General features: G+C 37.8%; 1 protein-coding gene across 1 annotated transcript in view; it reads left to right on the top strand.

Annotated features, from left to right (window-relative positions):
• Window positions 1-22,028, top strand: part of LOC140231338 (uncharacterized) — a 157,559-nt gene that overhangs the window by 35,729 nt on the left and 99,802 nt on the right. The window contains exon 5 of the mRNA XM_072311494.1: window positions 16,470-16,551. Within this exon, the coding sequence (XP_072167595.1) occupies window positions 16,470-16,551 (82 nt within the window). The remainder of the gene's footprint in view (window positions 1-16,469; window positions 16,552-22,028) is intronic.

Raw genomic sequence — 22,028 nt, 5'->3', positions numbered from 1 at the left:
TTAAGTTGGAGGAAAAAAATATGTGTGGTTTGTCCTTGATTTAGTGCATACATTTCAGTGTAAATTTATGTAAGTTGTTGTCACTCTCTTGGTAAAAGTTCAGCCTATTAGGAATGGTGAACTCACAATTATAGGGCTAAAATTCTACATGTTGAATTTGTGTATGCTACTAGACCTCCACAAGTTATTCTTTCCCTCTCCCCTCTGTTCCCCCTCTCCTTCCTTCTCTCTCTCTCCCTTTCTCTCGTTCAATCTCTATCTCTCTCTCTTACTCTTTTTTTTTTCTGCACGTGTATAAAAATGTCAATGATAACAGAGTTCTGTTGCCAAAATTTCCAAGGGGTTTAAAGATGGCTGCTCTGACCTGACCTTAACCCGTAACTAGTACCATGACTTTGAAAATCTACTGATAATCCCTCTTTTGGCCTCTATCTTTGCAAGAGAGTGTTTATCTCAATATCTTTGAAAGTTCAAATCAGATGTCTGATCTAGAATTGAAGTATGGAGTTGTGAGGTCAAAGAAGAGGACCCTGGGAGTGTTTGGGGTTCTCTCTGGCTGCAAACTTGTCACTAATTGACCTAGTGTTTATCAGCTGAGGATCATGGCAAATTGCTGTGTAACATGCAGCAAAGCCAAGTGAATCAGAGATAGCTACACACCCACACAGCTTGAAGACAGCAAGCCAAGTTTCTGGCAGGAAGATTGCTAACGACAGTACTAATTAAAAGAACCTCACATCAATGCCCTCAGCTTCCCCCTCCCCTCATAGCCTTGTATGCAACCACTTATGATTCCATAGCTTTAGTGTACATGTGTGACTGACCAGCTTCTAATATGTTACCCATAGTCAATTACACAACAGTATGAATAAGCTTGTTTGCTCTTTTCTGTTCAAAAATTCAAAGAAAAATATGAAGAAAGAAATTTGTCGGTGACTGTGAATTCATGGAGCTGATACCAAGATGAAAGAATGAGTTCAACTTTTGATATGCTTTGAGGAGACCAGTGCAAAATGATGGGATAAGAAGCCTGAAAAGACTTGTACAGCAGTTTGGAATCACACAGGTTAAAGATGATGAAATTGTGTCGACAAGATTGGCAAGTATTACAGGCTTGAGTGCACTATCTCTTTCGAATGGTGATTTTAATGCACCCAAAGTTGATGTTACACTGACATGATCTTCATTAGGTCAAAGGTCACACTGTGTGCTGCCTTTTGATCACAAGTTTCATAGAAACAAAGTGATTTATATTGCTATTCCTTGTAAAAAAAAAAAGTTTGCATGTTTTGGCCAGAAATCATGGAATAGATCGTCCTCTTTTAATAGAAACTTGAATTACTTGCTGGTATTCCATGCTTTTTTCTTTTAAAGATAGAAATGTCTTCATCTATAGCTTGAGTAAACTGTTGAGTTCACTGACTCTCTGTTGATCATTATTCGGGAAAAAACCCAAACAAACAAATTGATATCATTCATAACATTGGTACCAGTGATACTGTCATGGTTACTGATTAAATATCCCCAACATACTCTGTGTAATAAGGGTTGATTAGGGCATTAGAAGGGAGTAGCTGCTATGTCATCTACAGTCACTTTGTACACAGCTTTCCAGAAATACATGTATGCAGAGAAAGCTTGTGATAGGATAGTTTGACCACGGCAAAATACCACAGATTGGATAAAGTATGTTTCGAGACATTTTGTTAAAGGAACCCAGACTAACATAGCACCACCACGGTGCTCTATAATATATTGTATTAATTACATTGTATGTTTGTTTGTTTTTTTAATTGTAGTAAAAACAAACAATTTATATTGGAAGTTTGCATCAAAAACAAACATTTTATATTGGAAGTTAATTTAATTTTTTTTTTTAGATGGCTGATGCAGCACAATCTCGGACGCCATTTTGGCTGTGCAAATGAGTTATTATCTCTATAGTATGGGAGTACACTTTTTCTGGAAATGAAAAATGACTGTAGGTAACTGACTGTCGTAAATTCAACATGCCCTAATTTGTCACTTACATGTGATCTTGATAGTTTTTATAGAGTTACTTCACAAAAGTGAAGAGACTTTTAAATCCTACAGGAGATCTGCTTCCATACTGCACAGTGACATAGAGCCTTTAAGTTTAAGAGTTACGTCGGTTTGATGGCTACATAAATCTTAGTAAGATTACTATGTGACTCTTAAAGTAATAGCCAGTCATTTTTCTTTTCTTTTCTTTTTTTTTTTGATGGCAGGTAAACATGAATTCAAAATATGGATGCAGTTCACCTGGTGGATTATAATATGTATCTATTGTTTGGATGACTGTTCAGGGAATAAAGAATAGGTCTACTGTCAAAGTGCTTGACAATACTACAGATATGTAATGGGTATTCAGTTGTAATACAAGTCGTATTTGTGATCGTAAGTGAGTTTTGATAATTCTGTGGACTTCTGTGAGGTTGTGAATGATATGATGTTAGTAATGATCAAAACTGAAAGAGAATAGTAGGGCCTTCTTGGTGAGGGATTGGCTATGAGCTTATTATGGGATGAAGGGAGGCTTAGTGGAGAGCCGGCAGATCAACAAACTTATGTTGACCTATTGGAAACCACGGGGATGTGGAATTATTAATTAGTGGTTTGTTGAACTGTTCATCAATATGCTGTAGTTTCTTTCCTTAAGACAGATATATTTCTAGTACATATTTTGATATGTTCGTAGCATTTGCTATCCACCTACAAATTACAATATTTGTACTTCAATATGTAGGGAAACTAGTTTTACCCAAATGTGGTCTCACTGCATGAAACATTTTAATGATGTTTTTAGTAGATTTGTTTTGGAAGTATTTTTCACAAAATAGGTTAACTTGTTACTTGTAATACTCTGTACATTCTGTCAATATGTGCGACTTCCCATAAAATGTTGTATAGTTCCAGGTGGGCCATATGTTGTCGCAGATGTGTGTGCTACAAGTTTACAGTCTTTGTACTTTCTGCACAGTCCCATGCATTTTACTTGATGTGGGTCTGTTAACCAGGGAGGTGAAAGTCACTTTCACCTCCCTGTGCCAACAAAGTTGCAAGATTGTAGCAGTAGCCACCGAGCTCTTATGTAGAAGACTCCTTCCTTAGTCAATTAAGCATTATGTTTGTTTAAGTCGTGAGCCCTACTTTTACTGAAAAAACATTGAGATAAATATGATGACAGTTACAGAGGTTTAGGCAGGCAACTGTTAATTCATCAGAACTTATTTCAGGTCAAGAAAAGTTCCCTCAATGAGACTTACAATATAATTCCTAGAGAAAGCCTTCATGTCATGGAAATACAGTACCATGGCTCTTCTTCATGATGTATTTCCCACCCCATACGATGATTACCGGAGCTACCTACCATCTTGTGCATGCTCCTTGGTGATTGCATCACCATGTGGTTCTAATTCATTTATTAGAATTGATTAGCCCTAATTTTGTCATCAGCCTCCCATGCCGTAGCATTCAGACATCACTTCTTAGACAGAAGTTTTAACAGTTACACCAAGAATTCAATATTGCGCCATATCGGTGCTGGAATTTAATTTTCGAAATTATTACCATCAGTGGAATGGGATGAGAGAGAATCACTAGAGTGAGGAATCCAGAAAAGGTTTCTAGGCAGTTTGCCTCCTCATAGATGTATTGGTAGTGCCTTTTTTTCCCCCTTTGAATAAGCCGCTAAAAGGAAAAGTAAGGAATGAGTAGACATTGATTATGGCACTAGTGCATTGGCAAATTTAAGATTGGGAAAGTTTCTTTACTATTGAGTAGTATCAGTCTGATCATTCCATGAATCTATTTGTGTTACGTTGTACATTTTACTCCATCACATGACATTTTCCTGTCAAATGACAGCTAACATTTGCTGTGTTCCTCCCTTCTTTAGTCATGAATATTTGGTAGCTTTCCCATCTACTTTATAACTAAATAACTAATACACTTTTTTTAGGGTTTGAAGTTTAATCATTTCCTCATTTTGATATACATTTTTTATTGCAAATCAGTAACATTGCTATAGTGTATAAATTATAATTTTTAGCTGTAATATGTTTAGAGATCTCTTTGCCAGAAAATGCATCAGTTTATTGTTTTACCAGTTTTTTTTTTTTTAGTTTTTTTTTTTTTTTTTGGGGGGGGGGGGGGAGTGGGAAAACTGTGTTTTGTTTTGCTTTTTGTACTGAGTTGAGTTGAATTGGAATTTATTGCCCAAATTTGATGCATTTGGAAACATGAAGCAGTAACCTGAATGAAGCATGTCATTATGCTAAAGAATTTCCTTCTGACGAGACTAGGAGGGGTTTTGTCATGTGACCAACTGTTCATTATGAGCTGACATGTGAGGATACAGGCTGTTTGCAGTGTGTGGATGTAGGGAAGATGACATCCCCTTCACTACTAGCAACATTTCACAACCTGTCATGTGTGGTGGGTGGATGAAGACGATCCTTCCGTTGGAATGCTGGGAAGATTTCCTCTCAGTTCCTATTTGGAGTCTAGATGAAAACATGTGGAAGCTTTTAAAGCAAGATCACAGGATATATTCCCCTTTGGATGTCATGAGAAAAATAACATTAAAAAAATGACCCATTTGTAGTCAAAAGCCTGATGAAATTGCAAAGTTTAAATGCAAATCTTAAATATTGTAGAGTCTGCTGTGCAAGGATCTGAAATATAGTACTGTAGATATCAAGATATTTACCACTGTGGCTCCTTTTGCATAGAATTCAGTAACATCCATACAAGAGATGTAATGTCTTCATAGAGATGTACTGATTATAAAGCAAGTGTCTATACCTGCATTTTAAGCAAGGAGAATGAAGGGATGTTGATTTAGCAGTAATGTCCAGAAACATTAGTTCCAGATTCTCTGTTGGAAGTGTTAGTCATATGTAGATCTAGTTCAGTGAGTAAAGATTAGGCATTAGAATTAATAGAGACACTGCTGTTTCATTACCATGAGAAGAAAATTTCCTTGGTTGTGCTAAAACTTCACAGCTGTTCTCAGTTTTGGCAGAGTTGATATTCTATGAGAAGTGGCCCCTCCACTCTAATAAGATTTGCACAAATCAAACCACACACGATAACTAGAGGAGATCGCACAGGGAGTGCTTGATATGAAACGAGGGATATTTTAGCTTCATGTGGGCCGTTGCAGTGCTTAATTCAGTTGATGAGCCCTGTTTCCTCTATGTCTATGGGATCCAAAGCCGTGTGGATTGTATGTTGGAAATTGGATTCTAAATTTCTGGGCTACTAACCCAGTTTGTATCATTTTTCCTCATCTAGGCCACCGACAACATTTGAACTCACACACAGGTGTAGGTTAAATACTGTCTGAACTCAGAGGCCCAGTGGCTTGTGACTCATGAAATGATGGCTATAGGTTCAAATCCCTTCTTGATATGAAACGATACCCATTATGGCATAGGGCCAAATTCAGAAGAGGAATTATAGGGGAAATCCAGTCCAAATATAAGTTAGTCTGATAAGAAAGAGTAAAATATCAAGAGTTCAATGGTAAAATTTTGATTGAAATCGTGTGAAAAATAAGGAAGTTGTGACATTTTGAAGTTTCCCTAATTTTTCAGGAAACAGTTCTTGAATGGTCAATATGAATATGCAAATGGCAAAGTGAGCATGCCATCCCCTCACAACTTGCCATATAGTTTGTACATAAAATTTAGAAATTTCCAGTTTTTCATTCAAACGCAATTATGCCCAAAGCTCAAATCCTGATATATATCTAACTGATCACTATTCTGAAATTATTCAACCAGGAATAACATCATGTTTCAGACTTCGATGACAGAAGCATTTAATTCTCGTCATTTTTTTTTTTTTTTTGTACATGATCAATGGAAAATTGTGAGGTTATGACATCGTCAGCTCACTCATTTGCATATTCATATCCGCTGTACAAGAACTGTTTTGCAGAAGTTAGTGAAATTTCAAAATTTTATAACTTCTTTATTTCTCACCCAATTTCGATCAAAATTTAACTGTTGAACTGGTAATATTTTAGTCTTCCCTATCAGACTAACTTTTATCTGGACTGGATTTTCCCTTTAAGTATACTGAAAGTAAAATCTCCATGCTTTGAAGCATATGTACTTCAGTGCTCTATGAATTAATATACCAAATTGATAACTAAATTTACATTAACATTCACGGGAATGCTGACTTCAATATATTTGTGATGTAAACTGACTCTAAAGAAAAAACTGAACTGCTGTATAATCAGATAAAAAAGCGGAAAATGTAAGGATATGGATGACTTCCAATTGATGCAAATGTGTGATGTATATAGGCTTGTATCCAGCCAGATCAATATCCTGTCCTATTTTTCCTAATTGTCACAGCAGTTTGCCTTGTCTGCTGCAACACAATGGGTTCTCTTGTCCACACAGAATTCTCCATACACAGATCTCGAGTTAATTATATTACCTTCTTATGGATCCTCAAATCTTCAAATTATAGCCATGCACGATTAATTTGATTAAAAACTGTTGTAGAAAGCATGGCTACAGACATCTCAGAGTCCTGACTCTTTTCATTTCTATTCTTAGGTTTGAATCTCCCCCAGTTCATTCTGTGCTGTACCCAAGTGTGTGCTGCCAAACTGCTTAACAGTTTAAAAGATGTGCACTCAACATTGTCACTTTCAGAATGACTTTCATCCATTCTACTTTTTGGTAGTTACAGTACACCCACGGAGGCTATAGGGAAACAACAATACACTTCAAGTGGACTTTAGTAACATGTTTTAAGTAGGCAGAAGTCTCATTCAAATCAAAATCAGTTTCAGTTTCTGTTTCAATTTTCAGGTATTTCATACTTCTCATATAATGTTACATAAAAGATAGTACCGCAAATTCTTGTACTTTGTCAGTTATAAACAAATAAAAGAATATACATACAAAATATACACAGTAGTTATGATGAGAACTGTTAGAAATTGATATTATGGTTCAAGTTGTAGAAAGAGGTGTAAAAGCAAGCAAAGGAAAAAGTGAAATTGAAGTCTCACATATTTGATGTGAATGGGAAATTTTGTTGCAACTGCTTTGCAAAACAGATATGGCATGATGTCACTGCGTCACTAAGGCTTGAACAAAAACAAGCAAAATTGGACTTGGGAATTTGTCAAGACTGCACGGCAAATAAGGTGATCCAGTACATCGTCCATGATTTGGGGGGATTGGCCATGTTATTTTAATAGATGATGAAAACCCCCCCCCCAAAAAAAAACAAAAAAAACAAAAACAAAAACAAAAACAAAAAAAAAAACAACAAAAAAAAAAACAACAACCAACCAACCAAACAAACAAACAAACAAACCCCACATTCACCAGATTTCGAACCTGGTTATATAAACTTTGAATCTTCTGAAAAATAAGCTATACACTCAGGTTCTACCCGTACACAATATGTAATGCACTAAATCTTCCTTAATCGAAGCCTAAATTTCAGTATCAACCAAATTCTTAAACATGATACCAACGTCCAATCAAATGGTGGAGGGCTGATTACAAGAGCCCATAAGTATCAGTTACAATATTTAAAGCTGGGAGAAAATCAGCACAAAGAATAAGTGAACTATTTGCTCAATGAACAAACTCATCTCAATGGGCATTTTGAAAATGGAATTGATTGAGGTTACATTTGTCACATTTTGAAAGATTGATTTCAGTTGTTTTTTCACAGTGTTGACAGGTTAGTGTCTATTTAAAATTGTATTCTATCGGCTACAACAAAGGAAATCTTGAGTGCAAGTTCATGAGAAACTTGGTGGGTAATAACATTGTCACCCCATCTTATTTTGGTTTTTAATAGGTGATACCTTTCTTTTTTTACACACATTTTAAATTTAAGAATTTCTTTATATTTTGTATCTTTCAAGTGTATGTGAAACTTGTAGCATTCTGTATGTTTATTTTTACATGTCTTCTTGACTGATTGATGTTGATCTGAACGTTGTGTGGCCTTTCACTAGTGAATGCTTGGTGTAGGGTTGGGTGTGGTCTCGGGTGATGGTATGGGATATAAGGTCAAGACTTTCCCCATGTTTAACATGAGCCCCTTCTTCCTGACTCTAGTCCTTGAGATCCTAGGGGAGCTCTTCCTGGAAGGAGGGAGGGGTTCGAGAGGGGGTGGGGATGGGGGCTTGATTTATCAAGCCTTCAGAGATGGAGCTGAGAGGAAGCTGCTTCCCTGTAGCCATGGCAACATGACGGTCTGGAGGTTGACTCCAGACTAGGAAGGCAGAGCACATCTCCTGTCTTCTGAACTCCTTGTCACTGGCCTTGTGTCCCATCAGCCTTGTTTCTCTTCAGCCCAACACTCTCTTCATAGAGTCTCACAGCTGCATCTTGGTTTCTGCTGTAATGAGGTGTATTCTGTCCTATCCTGATAGACAAAGACATCATTTAGTCATAAAGATGCCAATTAACCTCTCTTGGGAAAAAAGTGATGATCAACATTAATCTTGTCAGTCTGCCTCATCTCATATCATCTTCTTGTTATTGTTCCATCATTACAAAGCAGTCTGCATGTTAGTGAAGTACAGTTTTGGCATGATTTCTTTTAAGGGCTTGGAGTACCTTGTGTGGATCATTGTGTGAGTTTACTTGAACTTATATCCTTATGTGGCCAAAATCACAATTTATGCACTGAATTATATCAAATTATCTTCCCCATTGTTAGGGACCTCTTATATGATATTGTTTAAAATGCTAGCCATCTTGTAGTTTTTTTAAAAGCAATTTATGTAAGAAATTGAACCCCCCCCCCAAAAAAAAAAGAAAAAGAAAAAGAAAAAATCTATTTTGGTGATATATAAGTAATGCGTGATTCATGTTTGAAAACTCCAAGGTCAAGATGGTTTATAGCAAAGTTACAGGAGAGCTATGGTGTTAAGCTTCATATATCATCTATCAGTAAGAACAAGAAGACAAGTGAACAAACAAAGGAGCAAGCAAGCAAGCAAGCAAAAAAAAAAAAAAAAAAAAAGAAAGAAAAAAAAGCAAGCAATACAAATTTTCAAAACCAGAGATATGACCAATAGGTTTGTCAGAATGCAGTGATGTAAGTGATTGATATGTGTGGCTCAGTGATGAACAAAGGAGAAAACTACAATTTATGTTCTGCACTTCTTGTATACTTTGTGTAAGTATTGTACAGGTCTGTTTTTGTCTGATATGGAAAAATAGATTGATGTATAGATTGGTAGATAGATATTATGGGAGGTAGATATAGATACAAAGAGACAGAAAAGAAAAAGACTTAATGGGGGGGGGGGACAAGATTTAGTTGACATGTCATAAGCAATTGAGTGACAAATTTCCTGGCTACTTCATCAGCGATTAACCAGATTAACCTCCCACGAATCTGCTTAATACTCAAGGCTTTTCCTTATTTTCTTCTCCTCCGGTAATAGAGTCATGAAATCCAGCCACATATGGTAGTGAGAGAAGAACATTCATGTTACTCCAGTAAAATGAGCGGCTGATTCCCCTGTTTCTCTGAGTAGAGTGAGAGAAATTAGAAACAGACCAAATCTCTCATTAAATCCCTATCACTAGACTCTCTCTCTAAATAGGCAATATTTGGGTGGGGTTCACAGGAGGTTGCAATCATCATCAAATTGCTCTCATTTCCTGCTGATTTTCCTATGAATGTGACAAAATCATTTCCATTCACAAAAAGAGTACATACATGTACTTCATAGGTGATAACTACTTTTTTTCCTGTTATATATATGAAACAACCAATGGCACCAAGCAAAACATTCTTTTAACTCACCATCATTCAGAAATATGTGTTCAGAATCTTTTAAATGTGTGTTTACTTGTTATCTTCCTTCATACTTGCTATCACTCATCTGTCTCTACAGTATGTCTTCAATATTCACCCTGGGGTACACCAGGTTCAGTCAAAAGGTGTATTGGAGCAAAGGCATTGATATCCTAGCTCGCACTGCTAGAGCCTCAAGCCAAAGCTAGCCAATAAAGAGCCGATAGTTACCTTTTTTTTTTTGTAATGCCATATTTCCTGTGATATCAGTCAAGGTTTATTTGTAGTTCTTGAACAAATATTTCCTGTCATTCACTGTCCAAAGTATGCACTCTGGGTACAGCAGCAGGACAGGAGGGAAAAGAATATAACCGTGGTAAGAAAACAGTGTATTCACATTACTACCAAAACAAAAAGCTGAGGGGAAGAAGGTGTTACCAATAAGAACCAAGGTTGTAAGGATGTGATGATAACAAGGTTTTATGTACTATGTAGAAGGAATAACATAAGGCCTTGTCGTAATAGATGTAGTTTGCAGTGGTTTATTCTTGTGAATCAGAGGTTAGACAAAAGAAATAGTACAGACACCTTTTCCAGAGGCAGTTGTCGCCCAATGCAAGACTCAGAAACATACAATGTGGATAGGACAGTTACTCAATAGATTAGTGGTGGTCTGAAACAAATGTATGTATCAAAAAAAAAACAAACTTCAAGGGTAAGCCGGTTTGAAGTTAGCTATGTGCACATTGGTACAAATATGGAGGTGTTAAGAGAAGGAGAAAAAAACAGAATCCCTCCTTTGTACTCATGTGTGCCACCGAGAAGTTGTGCACTATATCGCAGGTGTTGATAAATTGCTTTGGCAAAAGGTAGCACTTCTGTTTATAAGTATTCATCATTCCTCAATCACTATAAACCTAGCAAGCAGCAGTTTGCTGCCCCTTTTATTTTTCGGTGGCAACTATTTTGTGTGCAGAGGACAGGACATGTGTTCTAAAATCAGTAAAAGATTGTGCTGCAATACAGTACTACCTCACTTTTCATTAATTCTATTGTATTACATTTATGATAATTAGGAGGATGCTTAAAAGGCATCAGTGATGTAGTTTCATGCAGTCAGTATCCCATTTACAGCAGACACATTGTTATCAGTGAAGATTGCTTGTTGTCAGGAGAGATCATCTAACATTGATAGGACAGTTTGCTTAGTTTACAGAATGACAAATGAACTCCACCATCTATCCCACACAACCTCAAAACTCTCAAGCTCTATACGGCCTCAACACTTATTTGCTCAATCCAAGTTCTTTGTTTCCTTAAACCAAATGTGTGAAGTAGTGTCAGCAGGAAGTTCTCCATCTGAAGAACAGTTCTCACAGTTGTTTGGTCTGAACTGCAAGACAATGCCAGGAGGAGCAAGTGGTGTTTTGATTGTAACAGCTTCCATTTTGTGTCATGAATCACGGCAGAAGACAACAAAGTCTGTAACAGGTGGGACTGTCAGGGCCTTCAACCCTGGCTGTAGTGTTGGAGATACACCTACATTGTATCGAAAAACTTTTATTTGTTACTCATATGAAAAAGACATTGTATGACAAGTTTGCAAGTAATGGGTAGACAATTCAATTACATAAGGACCACAAGATTGACAATTTAAGTGATTACTGTCATTTTCTTTTAGCAAATATTTGATCATTGTAATATCCACCCTTTTCATTCTCACCCTTTTTTTAAAGAAATAAATTAATTCTCACTGTGGGCAGAATGCTCAAGTATATTGCATTGATTGCATAATCTTCATTTCATTGAAGAAAAAAAAAATATATATATATGTATCAGAAAAGTTTATTCCAAACAAAAGGTTGGCTGTGAAGGGCTTTTGTGATTTAGAAGGAGATGGTCATTTGAAGTAGCTGTTATTTGTACAGGGTGCAGAAAGAGAAAACCTTCCTGCTTTTACATAGCTCTGAATTCTTTATGGTTTGCTGTCTTGCAAATTTGTCAAGGTGCTTCAAAAATACAAAATTTATACAATAGCAATTCTTATTCTTATGTTTTCAAAAAGTCACAGATGTGATCATGCAACCGTCACCATTCTACCCACCTAACATACATAGTAATAATCCTGGTGTGATTTATAAGGAAGTACAGATATTGTAGTCTTTGTTACAAAGGTTTTATAAACAGGTGTATAGCATCATGAACTCGCTAGCTAGATTTATCTGGCTACTTGCTGTTTCTTTTTTATTCATGTTTTGATCAGCATTGCAAATATTTTGTTAGTATCAGAAATTTTATCATATAAGTGCAGTGTTAGGGTAACAAGTTGAACAATGATTCTCTAATTCCTTTACACGTGAACACCAAACAATGTCACCTTAGGGTTATGACCTCCTATCTTCAGTGTGACCCTGCTTGCCCCTCAATGCAGTCATCTGATACAACATCCACACACAATGCCATTTCTTGTCACCCAAGGAATCAGATAATTTTATTCCAGCTTTCATTCCATTCTCAGATGACAAAGTGATTTCAATTGTTTGTCCCCCCCCCCCCCATGCATTTGACATGAAAATTGTAACAATAGTTCATGAGACCCAAAATATCAGTGGGATGACGCAGCCTCCTAGATGGGAATCCAGCCAAACATGGACTTTATTTTTGAAGCTTGTTATCTCTCCAGAGTTACATGTGGAATCATGGATGACAAGAGTTTAGTGTCCTCCCAATTGTGTGACAAGACTGTATAGATTGCTCTTAATGTGTGAGTGTGTTTGAATATGACCACACTGTGTTGACAGTTAAGCTGAGATAATAGTTCAGTTGAATTTCTACTCCAGGATTCCAGGCAAGCTATATCCAAAGTTTTGTGTGCCAAAAGTTTTTTTAGTCCATCACCAATCCGTGGCCACTGACTTGACTTTCCCTCTAGGGATAGTGGTCATTTTAAGCCATGTGTCATCATATTATCCTCTCCAGAGTTAACTCCTCCATAACTCTGGGATACAATCAAATTACTCAATGCATGATGTTGGCGACATTTCTTGTATGACTACCTTCCATTATGCTTTTGTGATTGTCTCATACAAAGGACTTGTGTGCCTGACAGCTGTTCAAGAATTCACGCAGTGCTAAATCACATGTCTAGTTGGAAATCACCCACGATGCCGTAATGTCTTAGTGTACAGGGCTGAAGAGACAAAAGACCTTGGTAGGTGCAGGAAGTGCAATTTGTATCCAATGTGGTGATGTGTTGAAAAGCTTCCTTCATTACCAACTGTTCATAGAATGAGATGTTAGAATCCCACTATGCCAGGGTAATGAAAAGAAGGCTTTCATGTTCTTGGGGAAAAGACTTAGATCTCCATAGCGACTCACTTTGTATAAAAACTTTCAGATTTGTCTTCCCAACCAGGCCTCATGTACATTATATTTCACCCTAAATCTAGTCAGTGTCTCAGAAAGCCCTTTTTTTTTTTTTTTTTTTTTTGGCTATCATCAATGGGAAAAACTGCCCCCCCCCCCCCCAAAAAAAAACAAAAAACAAAAAACAAACAGTATCATGTGCAATGTAATTACATTGCAGATACTGCTTTTTTGCTCTTTTTTCCCCTTTGAAGGCAGAAATGGGGAAATTGCTTGGTTTTTATGCTTTGTATCTGAACATTGTTTTTGCTGTTGTTGTTGTTGTTGTTGTTGTTGTTGTTGTCTTTTTTTTTCTTTAGAATGCCATTTGAACAAATGTAGACCAGAAAAACAAATATGTACAATCGTTTCTTTATCTCCTGCCTCACTCGTATTTTTCTTTAATGTGTCGGGTCGATACCCTGACTAATATTGCTAGTCACCTAGGGTCAACTACAAGGGATCAGAATCATTCACCCATATTTCTTGAGTAGGTGGACAACTTCACTGGGTTTTAACACCCTGCTCTTTGCGATAAATTATTAATTTGGCTCTTTTAGATGCATGAGTCGTGAATATCTCACGCATGGGACCTCCATTTTATGTCCTATCAGAAAGACAGCAGAGTGTTTTGTTTTGTTTTGCTTTGCTTCTTTGGGAACGGTATGATTACACACAACATTGCTGAGCTATACTCGAAATCGAACCCAGGTCCTTTGGATCTGAAGGTAGACGCACTACCTTCTTTGTACTGTACTGAGCCAAATCATCACACTAGCTTCACTCATTCACATCCAGTGTTATCATCTGGCTATGTATTTCACCACACCAATATCACAGCTACATGTATGTATTACTACTCATTATTCAGATCAAGATACCTTTAATGTGCTCCCAGCAGATGTCTGTACTGGTCATTTCACAGACATTGCTGTCGTAGCCATTGCCTGTAACTTCCCAATTATATATTTCACTCAGAAATGCATGATACGCCATACTCAATTGCAGCCAAATTGGTGAGGTAATAAGTCACCAGGTTTCAGCATTTGGTTGCAGCACATCTGGTCATGACACATTCATGTTTGCTGGATAGAGGAAGAAAATGTTCCGCACATGTGCCAAGGGGGGGGGGGGGGGGCCTCAAGAGGGACAACCTTTTTTAACTAATTTCGGCTGGTAGGATGACGGTAACTCACCCCTCTAGAGAGTGTTTATCTAATCAAGGGTGAAATTACTTAAATAATGATTTCCACACACCCAGATGCTACAATCATGTAGCAGTGCATACACTCTTCACATGTGTTGTGTTTTTTTATGACATTGTGGACATGAATGTGGCACATATGTTTTGTAGGCACTGAGAAGTGGGTGAGTGGTGAAGAGAAAGATGGAGTGGAAGAGATAATTATGACATGTGACACTGAGTCTACTCACAACCTGTCTACAAATGTAACTCAGGGGGAAAGACTGGGTGACACATTAGTTGATGAGGTCACTAAGATGTAAACTGCTAGGACTTGAGAATGCATTTAGAATGCATACAGTGAAATAACATTCAGGTGTGAGTTTCTTCAATTTGTCTCCCTCTACAAATGAAATCTGTTAAGATCGCAACTGCTGATCTGACAAATTGAAGAAACTCACACCTGAACCTTCACCCCTCTGAATAACATCTTGCTTTCATCAAATATAACATTGCTGTAAAACTTGTTTCTCACTTTGTATTCAGTAATCTCAGTGTGTGTGTTTGTTTGTGTTTGTGTCATTGTGTGTATGAATGAGAGAGAAAAAATATGACAGAGGAACATGTCATTAACTCTCTCAAAAAACCCCCAACAACCCATACATGCATTGCTCTCTTGAATAGTAGTGTGGATGAAATGTTGACTAATTGGAATTCAATTGATGAAAAGACTATTGGATAAGAAAAGCCATGTACAGACTGTGTTGCAACTTCAAGAAGTTATCACCTTGCATATATGATGTATTATTACCCGTATCGGGCATCTGAGCTGTGGTTCTTCGAAATTGTATTCCCCTCATCTTTCGCGCGGGGTTACGCGCCAGCAGGGTGAAGAGGAGCAAATTTTCCATATTCCCTGCTTTGACAAACGCCTATGGGATTTGTTAAAAACGAGGGGAATATAGTATCCGGGCACTTGAGCTCCCAGTGAGGAAAATTTGCTGTTGATGACAGTTTATCGCGGAGTAGTTTTGCGACAAAGGGCAAATTCCCATAGGTTAACACGTAAAACTAAATGACAATCGCTGTTACTGTGTGAGCCTTGCTGTTTCTACAACGTGCGCCGCATACCCGAGTTTCGTGACAGAGGGCAAATTCCCATAGGTTAACACGTAAAGATAGGGGACGATCCCTGCGCCTGTGTGAGTTGGCTGTTATACGCGCGCCGTGTACCTGAGATGTGTATAGAGATGCAGCGCGCAGTGTGGTGTAGAGCTCGAGCTGGCGCCAAGTGGAAAATTGTTAAAATTTACATTGTAATGACTTATTTTGCTGCTCAAGATGCCTGAAATGGGTAATAATAATGATATGGACTGTCTACTTTCGGGGGATACGACATTAATTGCCCTCACTACAATTGTATTGTCCTCGTCTTCGAATCGGGCAATACAAGTCTAGTTCAGGCAATAAATGTCGTATCTCCCTCAAGGCCTGTCTATATTATATTACTATCATTTCCAAGCTTATCTCTTGTGCTGTATTCATGATATTCCTAAGAAGTCTGTCAACTCATAGATTAAACAGGTATAACTGCAGTATATCCATACAGAGTTTTCCAAAGCTATTGGTAGTATCTTGTACTAAGTACTGTAAAAGTGGATATTTTTTGCGCGACTAATTTTTTGTGCTCGGCCAGGTTAAGAAGAGTTATGCATGTTTTTAATTCCGCGGAATCAAGACATTAACTACTGGAACATATGGCAAGCAAATATATTGGTGTGCTTTTATTTTCGCACTAGTTTGTGGTTGCGCGAAATGCGCGAAAATTTCAACACCGTGAAAATTTCCACTATTACAGTATATTTATAACCCATTCCGTACGGGAACCTGGTGGGCATTTCAGAATCCAGTATGGAACGGGTTAAGCAAAGTGAATTTTTCTCTGGCATCTCTTTCCTTTAATAGGTTTGTTCCAAGGATATGCTGATTGTCCAGTTAAACTCATCACTCTGTTTTAACTGACATCTGATGTCATTCTCTTTATCCATCCATGCAGGCAAGAGGAGCGAGCTCCCAGCCATGACGAGTCCATCTGGAAACGGTTCTCTTCACCCCAAGGTGGACCTCCATCTCCCAAGGTGGGTTTTACTGAGCACTGGCATGCACTCATCATCCTCTATGATCAATAGATTTCCTTCATCACTTAAAAGCTTGCTCTTTAGTATACTGCCCTCTAGAGGTGACAGTGAGGAAAAAAGAGATAAACCATTGCTGCTCCTGTCCAGTGTGTCGTATGTTCCTTTCCCAAGCTGAGACCATGTATATCAGGGAGGGACAGCAGCCATAATAATGTATGTACAGCCAAAAAGCGCTATGGAATAGCCACTTGATGATGCTAACAAGGATTTCTCAAACAGTCCAGGAGGACTATTTCCTTCAAAGCACCAACCCCCAGCCCCATCTTCAGCCCCATCCCCATCTTCAGCCCCATCCCCATCCCCACACATGCACAAATCAGTAGGTATCAATCATTATTTTACCATAGCATACGTCACACATCACTCCCTGAGTTTGGATGGGGAAACGACTTTGCAATTCTCCCTGATCACAGTAATTGAGGTGCAGATTTAATGAACTATTATACAGATAGTGCATGCTCTATGATGCACTATACTGGATTAGAGAACGACAAATACTAAATTATCCCGAGTGCTGTTTTGTTTCACCGAGGCCGCAGGCCGAGGTGAATAGAACTGCACGAGGGATAATTTAGTATTTGGAGTTCTATAGTCCAGTACTGGTGCATCAATAGAACATGCACTAATTGTTATAGTAAATAGGTTCCTCGATCTACATGCATTTCCGTAGGTCTAGGCCCTAATTTAGATCTAACAATACTCACCGTACCGCCGGCACTGCACTTGTTGTACGCAGAGTTAACCGCAACCTACCGTAGTTTACGTACACAGCGTGCGATACGCTAGTACAGCCGTGTATGCGTATTGCACATCACAGAGCAGACTCGCTTATAAACTCCTACATTCAGAGCTCAACACGCGCATACGTTGAAATGCTTGGCCTTGTCTTACTACGTCCCTCGGCGGCCCTCCCTAGGCCTTGCGCGAATCTCTTCGTACATAAAGCATAGGCACGCACTGTCACAAGCGTTATAGTGGCACGGTCGTGCCACTATAACAAAATTTTTGCACAATCACGTGATGCTATCCAACCAATCACAACGCAAATTTCACTCTACCTATTTACTATAATAACATAGGACTCCTCATGTGCAGGGTGTCTGTATGTTAATTACTGAACCTGTGAGATATCATGTTCAGAGGTCTAGCATGAGTGTAGTAGGAAGACCTGTTTGGGATTGGATGGAGGGAAGGTGTGCCATCTTTGACATACCAGCTGACTACTACCTCAACATCATATGACCCTTTTATTACTGTATACACTGAATATTTCGCGAGGTTTTTATTTTTGCGAATTTCACGAGTTAATGACAAATTAATGACACGCAAAAATGTTGACTCTGATCTCGATGTGAATGTGACGTACGCGTGTACATTTCTCTGTTCAGTACAGGACTCCATGATCGCAAATTTAACCACTCGCGAAATTGTCGGGAATTCCTGATTTGCGAAAATTTAGACTCACAAAATATATGGCATATACAGTAACTCAGTGGCTGTCATCAGGTGTGCTGGGAGATTTAATTTTGGGGTCTTGAAGGAAAAGGGGAATATGAGTGTTAAGTGAGAAACACACTTCTAGTGTGTAGATTGCATCTGATTGTTAATTAGAACATTCCTAATCAAGTCTAATAAACTTTACTGGCCAATGTAGAAAGTTCAGTCGTACACAGGCCAGTGATGGCAAAATTGTCTTCTGACATTTCATGCTGCGAGTGGTTACTATAGCAACAAAGTAAATAGTCATGGGTAGAATGTATATCATGGTTTCCCCCTCTCTCCTTGTGCCCTTTGGATATAAAATCTGTGTAGTGAGTGATGACTTGAAAATGTCTGATGTTTGTACTTGTATACTTGAGTTGAGTGGCTGCCCCCTAGTTAGAAGCCTGTATAGACCTCTACCCCTATCTGCCTTGGACGAGCTATCCCTCTTTGTAATCTGATCACCTATTTCCTCAACACTGTGATGAGTGTTCTGTCTGTGTGTTCTCAAATTTGCACTCTATCATTTTTTCATTTTTACATTTCATTTTCATTTTTTTTTTTCCTGGGGGGGGGGGGGAAGGGGGGGGGGGAAGACAGAATTTAGGCAGTTTAGATTTCTATCTACGATTTCTTGCCTCCTAGTCTACAAGGTATGTCTGTCATGTAATTTTCTGTATTTGGGGGCATTTATACATGTATGAGTTTGTTGTTTTTTCCATATTTGGATGCACTGTATATGTTTATTTTAACTGATATGTTTTGTTCAAATATGTAAATTTTGCACCACGCACAAATGCATAACCCTGATCCTTACCTCGAGACAAATTAAACTGACATTCAGAATATATTCCACATCATACTTTCCTTCAGCCTTAACATGTTGAGGACAAGTCTCGAGTACTAGTATACTCTTGCAAGTGTCTATTTGAAATGTGTGTTGTAGCAAAATCAGCCCATCCTCAACGGGTTAAGCCAATGTTTTTTGTACCTCTTCCTCTCATGTGTGAACATGTTGCCATCTCATAACACACCAGCATCCAATAAAAATATCAGAAATACAAGAGAAAGATTCTAGTCTGCTTTGTGCCCAATGCTATTTGATATTTGCCTCACTCCAGCTAAACCTTCTCCATACCTAGTCTATATCTGAGGAGCTAGGTTTAATGTATGACAAACATATCTACCCCCCCCCCTTTACTTCCCATATCATGACTTGTGTGATGTTAGCTGTGATGTGATAGAAAGCCCCTGGTGATTCAAGCTCGGTTTCCTCTATAAACCTGGCCTGAGATCTGAGATGGGAAATTCATAAATGTGTTCATGTTTCCTGGATTTAGGAGCTGACAGGATTTATCTCCAATTTGTGTGATAATCACTCAAAGTGTTGTCTGTATGGAAATGCCTCCCTACAGGGATGGGGGTGGGGGGAGGTGATTGACGCGATTCTCTGTTCACTTCTCCAGTAGTGTTTTCGACTGCTTTAAAGCAAGTTGGAAGTCTTGAAAATGTCAAATAATACCCTTAAAGATTAACCATACCTCAATGACATCATATATTAATTGATAATAAAATGCTGTAAAGACAATATTCTGAAAGACAGAGTAAAGGACAATCTCAAAGTTAAAAGTAAAAACAATTATTACATTTGGATGTCAACATTACAGTACTGTTGTTTCATTGTTACTGATTGTTACTGACATACAGATATGGCTTTAAGGTGATCTTTTGATGTACACATAGGCCTCAAGCACTCCAACTTACTTTTTAGTTTGAGATATCAAAAATTAAGACATTTCATAAGATGCTTTAGTCTAGACTTTACTTCAGTTTGACTTCATTACAAATTTGTCCCAATAACTTGTTCCAATTGTTTGTTAGCCATTAAATGAAATTGAACAAAACAAATGAGCAAAAATGGTCACAGAAAATAGACTAGAGTGGGTGTACCTAGCAAGTGTCAAAGAGTTTATGCAATCCATATGTAATGTTTCTCAATGCAGTGACTTGAGTCACTGTATACACTTGAATATGTCATTTGTTCTCTTTTGGTGCATACAATAGCCTAACTGTCCTCATTAGTAGGCATTACTTGTAAATGGCTGTACACCATGGTAACTTACAATGCATTTCATTTTATTCCATTTCTTCTTTATTTACCTTATTGAAAGGTGCAATATAAATGCTGCAGTGATTCACAAGCACAAGTTCTGTTTAAAAAAAGTTCTATAGCATTAAAAAATAATGTGGAAGCCAGTATAAATTTAAAAAAGTAAAAATATTTCTATACCATATGTCCCCCCAAAAATTACAATTGAACCCTCCACAACGATAACTTTAAAGATAGTGAATCGATCCAAATACAATTTCACATTATGAAACTATAACTTAGTACCTACATCTTACAGAAAACGCCATCCAGTTTTCTTCAGTGGTCAAAGAGGAATAAGGATCTTTGTAGAGTATGTCAGGGATCCCTTCCCTCTAATTTCTGTCCATTGTGTTTACACATTGATATGCAGTTCAAAGAGCATCCAAGTGCTAAACTTTGAAGAAACAGACCCATGACGTGCTTTACAGCGATCCACATTTCTCTATGACCACTTAACTAAATTGAATGGTATTTTCTGCAAAATATATGGACGATGTCATATTTTTAGACCCTGAAATATCATTCAGACAGATTAATCATATTGAAAGTTATTAATGCTGAAATCCGATTATAACTTTTTTGGGGGACATAGTGTATCTTAGCTGAGATTAGAATAAGGATGGTATACTGGAGATGAAGCCATGCTAACATAAATCCAGACAAGAGGCAACCACAAAGTGATATCTCTCATGTAATCAATGCGGTATGAGGGCTCTGTTTGGCATCCTCTCAGTGCAGGGAGAGAGGGTGCAGTGGGTTTGAATGGAAGACAGTCGCCCTGTATTCCCACGCCCTACTTTATTACACTCACCATAAGGCAGTGATAAACCAATCTTCTCCCCATGGCCCTTGATGAATGGCACAATTGTCTTTCTCTCATCACCCCTTCCGCTGGATCAGCCGACAACTTCCTCTCAAAAGATATATTAAGAGAAGAGTACTGGGCTATAATAGTCTGTTTGTCGCTAGTATTGAGTTAATCATGGTATGAGATACCAATTTAACTCCTTTCCTCTCAATACTCAGCTATGTTTTTCTACTCCTAAATGTCCTGTTTTACACATATCACTGCTTCAAATTATTTACTATGACTATTCATCTGACTGAGTTTGTATGTTACTGATAATATGAGATGTCTGTATTATGAGGAAGTTTACCACAAAGAAAATAAGTGTTTTGTTAAAGAAGCAGATGAGTTTTAAGAAGTACAATCAGAAACATGCAAACAAGTTATTGACCATTATTGTATGTAAATCAACCTATTCCTTTTTGTCCTGTGTAACACAATATTTGAATAGTTTAATAACCGAAGTATCTGTACAGTCCCCTTCATAGTGATATTATTGTAGATTAACAGACCAGGCATATGATTCTTGTTGAATTGTATTAAGGTATTTGCTTACTCTATCTTGGACGATGTTGAAGAAAAAAGTCTGTCATTCTTACTTTCAGGCCCTGAGATGTTTGTTCTCTGTTTCATTATTTCTTCAGCTATACTGTATGTTCCTTCCATCTCATCAATGTCAATATCCTCTTCATTCCTTGCTTTCTTTTGTACGTTACGATATCATACCATCTTTCAGTCATATTATAAGTTCTTGTTCAATTAAATGTGTACCAGATATGAGCACGCTATAGTTTGATGGCAGATCTTAACATTCCCAGGGCACAAAATGCTGTAGTCTATAAAGCCAGTTACACACCAACTATCTATGCCAGATAGCAAATATACAGTCTCAGACACTAGGAGAAGTTGGAAGTTTGAAACTGTTGCCTCAACACA

This window comes from Diadema setosum, chromosome 7 (genome assembly GCF_964275005.1).
Source record: "Diadema setosum chromosome 7, eeDiaSeto1, whole genome shotgun sequence".
Classification (NCBI taxonomy): domain Eukaryota; kingdom Metazoa; phylum Echinodermata; class Echinoidea; order Diadematoida; family Diadematidae; genus Diadema; species Diadema setosum.
This window is presented reverse-complemented; position numbering and strand designations above follow the sequence as displayed.